At 37.1% G+C, this 8,958-nt stretch overlaps 1 protein-coding gene across 1 annotated transcript; it reads right to left on the minus strand.

Annotated features, from left to right (window-relative positions):
• Positions 1-7,162: 7,162 nt before the first annotated feature.
• LOC111917521 (thioredoxin-like 1-1, chloroplastic) lies at positions 7,163-8,685 on the minus strand. The gene is made up of 3 exons (XM_023913201.3): positions 8,070-8,685; positions 7,830-7,994; positions 7,163-7,755 (listed from the first exon to the last, which is right to left on the minus strand). Exons 1-3 carry the CDS (start codon positions 8,445-8,447, stop codon positions 7,498-7,500), a joined length of 801 nt encoding a protein of 266 aa, XP_023768969.1. The 5' UTR covers positions 8,448-8,685; the 3' UTR covers positions 7,163-7,497.
• Positions 8,686-8,958: the final 273 nt, after the last annotated feature.

Here is an 8,958-nt window from a genome sequence, read left to right on the forward strand (position 1 = left end):
TAGGCCTTAAGCAGTCCAAAGAACCTTCTAGAATAAAGGTCTTGGACGAAATAAGATGAGCTCCCACTCTAATTTTCATCCACCCCTTAATTCCAAAGATTCTCAGCCCAAATCAACTATCACACAATTGACAATTCCAGTCCTCTTTATTTAATTAATCTCTTTTAGCCACAAAATTAATTCTTAATTAATTCTTGTCCAATATTAATTAAACTATATGATTTCTCCATTAATATATTATTCATATAACATATTAATAAATCATAATAACCTCTCTATTCATAAATCATCCTATCATGTTGCTTTGGTGAATGCAACCCAAAAGGACCATGCACAACCGGGTAAAATTCTTACCAAATATAGTTACTGGCTTAGACACTAATCCAACAGTTTGGACCTTAGTAGCCATGTTAGTTTGGGTTTGAATGCTACAGACCTAGGTGAGTTAGTTGATTTGAGGTCTCGAGGGCCTTGCTTGAGGTAGTGTTAGTTGATTCACAAGGCTCAAGAAGGAAGTGATTGTGATTATCAGCTTGAGGATTGCAGTCAGAGGCTGATTGATTGGCAGATGAATTAAGATGTCACTATCTACGAACAGGGGGGGTATGTTCTTCCAGCTTTACATGTTTGAAGGAAAGGGAGAGCAGACATGTGGTTTTCAGATTTAGGATGTAGACCAAACATGGGGCTAGATAGTGACGGTTTTGGCAGAAAATATGGCATAGTGGGAATGCGCAAGAGGATTCTTGTGGTATGGTCGTATTGAAATGAGATTAAGTCTCTATTTCTTTGAATACAGGCGGTTCAAGTGCTAGTTGATGGTTTCAGGTGATCAGGGAAGTGAATCGGGAACGACAACTTTTTTGGCCTCTAATGTATCCCGACTGTGAGAACGATGCCTCTTGTATTTATGAATAATGTTCGCTATGAATTGTTTGTTAGGGATCGATAGGCGAGGTGTGTGGTAGTCTAATGGTTTCTAGATAAATAATAGGTGCCATGAATAGACTGTCAGAATTATTGCTTGTGCATCTGCAAGGGAATTCTTGATGTTAGAGGCAGTTATAGTTAAAAGGCTTCCGAGATCTCCATCTGAGATTTAGAATCTCTTTGATTTTGCTTATTCTTATCTGGAATATCATGTTGGCATTGTGTTATACATTCCAAGGGTCAAGGATGTTACGCATATGGTAGATCCGGTTTGAGTTTTGTATGTTACAACGCTAGTTGGTGGTAGTTCAAACCCTATATGGGGGAGAACTATGTATTTTGCTTGGAGGATCATCAATCTATTTGAGGTTCTGGTTTCAAAATAATGGGTCAGCAGAATCTGCGATTTGGGTATGTGAGACTTTGGCTTAGGATTTGGTCAAGTCGGGGTGGAAAGCAAGTTGCCATTGGATCTATGTGCTCAGGACTACATGAGTTATGTTCATGGCAGGAATATGTTGGTCAAGGAGCTCTTTGTAGCCAGTGATTCTTTCAGGCTGCCAATGAAATGATCAAGAGGTGTTTGGGTCACTCGGGTTGAGTGCCGATTGTTGAGGGATTTGTCAGATCATTATATAGATTGTTATCTATAGTCTAGGCCTGGCAGTTGATGATCAACGAATTAGATTCAGCATTAAATTTGGTATGTTTAGTTCTAGATGGGTTTTGGTTCAGTAGTGTATTGGGTCATCGGATTAGATATCAATGCATTTTCGATCGTTAGTCATTTCATTCAACGTCAATAGTTGTGGTTCTTCGAAAGTTTCAAGCTTTATCAGTTGAAGTTCAATCGATGCGTCAACCAATCATCAAAATCTATACATTGTACCCTTTGGTTTCTGGGTATGGGTACCCTCAATTTTTTGTTGTAGAATTATTTTTCATAGCAAGCTCGAGTTTTGCAAACGTCCTTAGTTATTGGAAGTTCAGATGTTTGGGCAACATTATTTAGTTTTAAGGTGTGGCTTTGGATCTATGCAGAATTTGATTTTTGACATGGCGCGTCGGCACGGTTGGCATATGGATTGACTTGGTCGGGGTCTTTACAGCATTACTGAATAATTTTGGAAGTTTTATTGAGTTAAGTTGTGTTTTGGTAGGAATTTTTCAGTTTCATTCAAGGTGTATGAGCTTTGTTTCGGCCATTCATGAGGAGGTTTCTATTAGCGGTTGAGGTTCATCATTTTGATTAGATCTTCTGATACCACACCTTCTGGGTAAGGTTGTAAGGAAGAAGGAATGCAGTAGATCTAGGATTGGTTATGGGTTCCCTTGAGGGTGTATATTGTGGTAGTTTATCAAATATAATCATGAGAGAGGTGCATGTGGATGGAGTATGATAGCATTAGAACACTCGGTCCAAATTTATTATTATGGTTCTTACTTGGTTAGTATCCTTTAATTGAGAAAGAGTACAACCGCCTATCTCAATTGTGGGTTTTGTGCAACCATGATTTTGTCTGATTTTATGTTGCCAACCGTTATGTGTTGTGAAGAGATTTGTGCGTTATAGAAGGTATAGCTCGTTTTATATAGATAGGCATATTGATTAGGATATTGCAGCTCGGTGGGTTGATGGTTGAATACCTTTAAGACCATGTGGTACTGGTCGTGATTTTTTAGGACAGTGATGGAATGATGGCGAGATCGGCGTAATATCATGAGATTATTGTTCTAGCGGTTAGAGGATGTCATGATGTATCGTGAACCATTGGTTGTATGACTCATTAGGGTGCGACCCAGTAATCATTTGATTAAGACTCTTAGGTCTCAGATCATTAGTCTTATTGGCATGGTTGGGTGTTAGTGCATTTCAAGGAGTCAGGAGGTTTAATGACCAATTGGTTAGGATCTTAAGAATAGTTGAAGTTTGTTTTTTTGTGGATGCATTAGTTGTGCATTGGAAGTCGCTTGATGAATGTTGCAACTGTGGGCCCCATTTTCTTGAGGGTGGTTTATTAGGGGTTGGTTGCCAACATTAGGTATTGGTTCTGAAGTTTCGAGTCATGAAGTTTGTTGTAGATGTCTCAAGTGATTTGTCAGGTGGATGTACACCTGAGATTATAAGGTATTTGGATGCAATGTGAAATTCTAGGATCAACCGTCATTATGCTCATGGGAGTAGTGGGTTAGTGATGACTTGTCAGGAAGTCAAATGGGTATTTAAGGTTTTTGGGCACAACTTCCAGATTTGGGATTGGTCAAAATTCACCATCGGTATGCTTTAACATATTCTTTCTGCATGTTTTGGTGGTGTTCATAGTCAGATACAAGGGGTAGGTACGACGAATGGATGATCATCAGTCTTAGAGTATGGCTTCTAGAGTTTAGACTGATGGGTTTCGGGTTTTGGGAGTTTATTGATGGAGTTAGTTGTAGTTCCAGTTTTTGAAATGTTTTCCAGATTGAGTGGTTTTCACTAGAAGTTGGGCTTTGCAGTTAGGGATAGAAAGATAGTTGTTGCGGTCGAGTACTTTCAAGTTATTAGGTTGTTGTTGATAGTTATGGGTTTCTGAGTGGTCTCTCGAGTTTTCTTTATTAGATGCCTTGATTTCGAAGTGGTTAGAGGGGGCTTAAGGAATATGTTGGCATTGTTTTCAGAGATTCTAATCAAGATAGATTCCGAGGACGAAATCTAATTTAAGTGGGGGATAGTTATAATACCCGTTTCAGGCATGCATCAATTCCTATACCTTTCAGAACGTTATTCTTGGGCGACCACGACGTAGTGGGGCTTCAATACGAAGTGGTGTTATTTTCTTGACTGTGGATTTAAATGACCAGCGACAATGTGGCAATGGGCTCCACGACGTGGCAGCTGAGTTTGGAGAAACCCTAATCCATGGGCTATGAGCCTTATATAAAGGACATTATGTCTAGGGTTTCATGAGTTTTCAGTCTCCGTCACCCTCTCACAACCAGAAACCCTAACCCTAGCCTCCCTAATGTGACATTGAGCTTTTTGTGGTGTTTGGTTGCATTTTAAAGGAAGAAAAAGAGGGTGCTAGCCTAAGGATCAAGCAATAACTCCTCCCCATCCTTTGAATCACTCTATGTGCCATTTATAAGTCCTTAAGTTTCCATCTTGATGATTCTTTGGTTGTAGATCTAGCTTTATTAGCTTATTTTGGTCTATAAGTGATGTTTGGTTGGTTTTATGTGATAAAGGTTGCAACTTTATGACTCTCATGAGTCCCATGAGCAATATATATTGTAGATCTAGAATTTGGTTGGGATTCTTAGCCTTGCATGATTTTTGGTCACCTTTTGCCCTTTTGACCTAAAAATGGAATCTAGAGATGCAATGGGCATGCATGTCTATAAAGCACTCAACTTTATGTTAGATCTGGTATTAGAAACTCCTCTAGAGTTGGTTGAACTAAGGAATTTGAGGAAAAGTTCTTAATGGTTAAGCTCATGTCATGGTTTTGCCTTTATTAGACCTTTGATTGGAGGTCTTTTCTTATTGAAGTGTCTTAATGGATAAAGTTTGAAACTTTATCCATTAAGGCATTGAGAAGGAGTATATTTGGGTTTTTGATCCTTTGGTTTTGAGTTAAAAGGAGCTTAACTCGATTAAGCTAATCAGATTGTTCCCCACGGCGTAGCACTAGGCCACCACGGCATGGCGAGTAGGGACCAATCGACTGTTTTGTCATCTTATGCCCACGGCATAGCCAAGGAAGGCCACGACATGGAGGATTTGATAATGGCTTGTTGTCTACTTTGACTTGAGTTGACCTTTGGCCAACTCTTAGCTTTAGAAGGTAGACTAAGGGTTTACCTTGTATGACTATCTAGGTGTGGAGTGGCACTTGTATCGTAGGCAGTGAGGGAAACAACAGTTGACCTAGCCTAATTTGAAAGAGAATCAGAATTTCAGATCATTTCCATCCATCGATATCTTATGTCTTTGACTTTCGTTCTCACTAGTTCATTCTCTGCGATTCATCTCTCCTCCACCATCTGCAAGTTCCTCAACCACCTTTGACGACCAAGGTAATTGCTTCAATTCCTCAAATGTGTGTGGAATTAGATTCAAACTATGGTTATTTCACTATTTAAAATTTGGTTAATGCTTATAGTTTATGTGTTTTAGCTCATCAGTGCCTTCTTCAAACTCCTTTGGTCCATCTCTTCTCCACCACCGGGGACCAAGGTTAATACTCTGATTCTTCAAATCTTTTTGGAATTAGACTCAAACTATGGTTGTTGAGTTATGTTTGATGGTTTTAGGTTAATGTTTATGGTTTATTGTTTGATGCTTCAAGCCATAAGATTTTTCTACTTGAAGATTTGTCATTAGATTGTGTTTGATGCTTATAGTTTATTATTTGTTGTTTGAGATTTTTCCTCCCTGTTTATGGCTATTTCAAAAGCAACATAGAAAATATTAGTAAAATGATATAATTAATCAATTGTTGTCCTAATAGATGTTATACCAAAGAGAATTCACTGTCCATAACAAGCCAAGAGACTAAATTGAACAACTTTTGACTAATTACATGAAGAAAACTTATGACTGATTTGTTTTCAATCTTTTCAATTTGTTTTCTTTTATACTTTTATTTTTGAAGATCCGAAGATACTTGATTTCAATGTTAACAGACTTTTCTCCCAAGAGATCCTAAGTGATGTTACAATCCACAAAGGAGGTGTTTCTTTTTCATTACAAAAGGTAAATTCATGTATACCCTCTTGATATTATTCCTCTTATGTAATTTTATACTTTATTTCACCAGCTCTATGCATTTTCCATTGCATTCAACTTTCAAAGCATGGTTACATAACAAAATTAGTCTCCAACCCCAAAGATTTTGATCTTTTGGTAATTGAAATCCCTGATATCACTAGAGAGACTCTGATGGATTTGAACTTGCAGCAAAGTTTTTGTATGGCATTAACTTCGAATTATCAACAGAAAACATTTACATGGTGAGACGTACTTTAGAGTTTCTTGAAATGACAGAAGATTATGCAGTTGGAAATCTTGTAACAAGATCATAAGCTTTATTTAAATGAAGTAGGACTTAGTTGTTTCCATTTTCTTGAAACATAAAGGCGGTCTTAAATATTGAATGTTTGTTTAATTTGCTTATTAATTAATGTATAAACATAAAACACAATGAGATTGTGGATTGATAGTTTGGATTTGTTTTAGAGTTAGTTAGTACATTGGATTTATATCTGCATTTTGGGTTTATAGCATTATTTAATGATTTTTTTAAAGATAAAAATAGTAAAAAGACTCGGTTGAATATTAAAGAACTCGGCTATAAAGTAAAAGAAGAATGATCTTGTCATTTTTAATAGAATCTGATTTGTGCATAAAAATTGGGTTGTATGGCCACACAAAATCTATCAAGGTACAGAAAACAAAACCCAGTTTACATATGGGAACCGGGCTTTATTTCACTTATATGAACCGGTTGCAAAAACGAATCCTATTGAGTTTTCTACATAGTACTCATTGAATATAAGACCAATTGTAGACCTTTTCTCTTTTTGACCGTTTAATGGTCATTTTTCAAGTTTCAATTTTTTTACAAACTCTACCCATAAATAAAACCTTCATTTTTCATTAAATTTTACACATTCATTTTCTAAAAACCTTCATTTTTCACCAAAAAAACACATGGATTTTTTTAAGAATTTTGGCTCGGATAATGATGGAGAATTCACCTCAACCTTCTTTAATATTGTGCAATACTTTTACGATGCAGAAAGTTTTAATTTTTTTTACTTATGTTTGTTTGTTTTTTTAATTATAGATTATTTAAGTAATGTAATGTTTTTTTTAATTATAGGTTAATTAAGTAATGTAGTTTGAAATTATATATGTATTTTTTATAATTAATAAAAAAAACTTATTAAAAAAATTCAATGTTTTTTCTGTTATTTTCAAAAAGTATAATTTTATCTTATTTTTAAATTAAAAATAATAAAATAAAATGATATGGAGTGGAGTGGTGAGTGGTGTGTATCCCATAAGTTTAGTGATGGTTAGTGGTGATGACGTGACACCCACTATTATGATGGTTAGCGGTGAGTATAACGGATGATATAATACAAATATACACACACAATTCATGCTTCTTTGTGTTCTATTCACAACCCAATCCAAGCAAAACATTACACATGTCGCTAACGGTTTGCGTATCCCATCTAAATATAATAGGAATCAAAACATTTTAATTATGAGTCGGGTAATTAAGTTAACCTTCTATATATACACACCACAAACCACATATATTAGAGACAAATAAGAAATGCCTATTTACATCACTTCCTTCTTCTTCCAAAACAAAAACAAAGTAGAATGGCACACCAACCACCATGAGGCGTTGAGGGCCGGGGTAAAAGGGGGCAGCTGCACGTAACCAATTTTTTCTTGTTCGTCCTAAACCTTTGACAATATTTAATTTTCAGGACCGGCTCTATCAACCACACATACACTTCCTCTTCTTACTATCTTAATTACAAAACCAACAATACCATATGTCGTACTCATTGCCCCCTAGAAACCAGGCTCCTATCCTTATCATCTTCGGATACCGGCTTCAGAGAGCGAGGAAGAGGGAGACTTGATTCTGACACTGATAGTGATACTATTGGTTGCGGTTGATTTGATTTTGGACCATAAGTGAAAGATAGGTCCCTATTAGAACCAAGTGCCAACAGTTCTTTCTCCTCTAACCCTTTTGCAGGGCCCAAGCTACAACGATCAGTCGTGTGCTTTGCTAAAGCATCTTTAAATTTCTTGATCTGCATGATAGCAATACTTGTTTGTTTAGCATTTACATTAACAAAAACGAGAAAAACTGTGAAAAAGAACAAACCGTGGCATTGGTGCAACTAAAGCCGCAAACACGACCTTCGGCCCCTCTATAAAAACGAAAGAATGGAAGAACATGAACGTTGAGGCTATAACACATGGACTTATGCTCCTCGTAGTTCACCTGTAAAAACTGTACGTCGGGATTCATCTCCGCCAATTGACATATCTACAATCACACAAAACATCAATATCTATTCATCGTATATATTCATATAAATATATGGAAAATATATAAGGGTACCTTGGGGTGAAGAGCTCTACAACCTCCACAACCAGGCGAGAAGAAATCAACGATGACCAGCTTATCACCTGCATTTAGAAGAGTGTTGACGAGATCCTCTGCTCCGGTCACCTCCTTCATGTTCGGTTTAAGCCCTTTCTCCCACCATTTTAAAGCTTTCCCGATGCTAATACCTCTTTGTTGACCTCCGACAACCGTTCTCCGGTCAATAGTTTTAGTGCCGGCTGATGATCGGATGGTGGAAGATGCTCTCAGGTTTGAAAAGGCTGGCATCTGAATCATCACCGACGAAATTTTCTTGAATCTATCACATGCGTTATCATTATTGCAGGCTGAAAACTTAAAACTTCTACTAATCTTCCCTATGACATCAACCATTTTTTCTGTCCTGCTTTATTTGATTTCCCCAGATGAAATTGGTTCGGGAAGATGGGTTTTAGAGCTTCAAAACGAAGATTCAGAAAATGAGGTTTTGGATTGTATGCTCACCTGATACGTGTAAGAATGAGGAGGCTTGAGGGAATTTGAAGAAATTATCTGGGGACTGGGGTTGTTGCTTTCTTAAATTTCTTTCAAACGACGTCATACTTTGTTTTTTAGAATCTTGATTTTTCGCCGTCTACCATGTCGATAAGATCCGACGGCAGTAATGGATGCCACTCATGCCACTCTGCTTTAGCATGTCGATAGGATCAATGGCAGTAACCAGTGCCACTCCTTTTGTACCAGGTCGATAAGATCGGATGGCAGTAACTGCTGCCACGCCATAAGCCTATAGTTCTAATTTTGGCCCTTGTACTTCTCATAATATTGAACTTTTAGTATTTCATGTTTCAAAACTTTCACTTAACTTGAGGAGCATCCACAAAACGCTTTGAAGATTATAATC

The sequence above is a fragment of the Lactuca sativa genome, chromosome 2, assembly GCF_002870075.4.
Source record: "Lactuca sativa cultivar Salinas chromosome 2, Lsat_Salinas_v11, whole genome shotgun sequence".
NCBI lineage: Eukaryota > Viridiplantae > Streptophyta > Magnoliopsida > Asterales > Asteraceae > Lactuca > Lactuca sativa.

Coding starts and splice junctions, on each gene's coding strand:
- LOC111917521 (XM_023913201.3), bottom strand. CDS start 8,447: ATGGTTGATGTCATAGGGAAGATTAGTAGAAGTTTTAAGTTTTCAGCC. Junction 7,995..8,069: donor GTAGAGCTCTTCACCCCAAG/GTACCCTTATAT, acceptor GTGTGATTGTAG/ATATGTCAATTGGCGGAGAT. Junction 7,756..7,829: donor TTAGTTGCACCAATGCCACG/GTTTGTTCTTTT, acceptor GCTATCATGCAG/ATCAAGAAATTTAAAGATGC.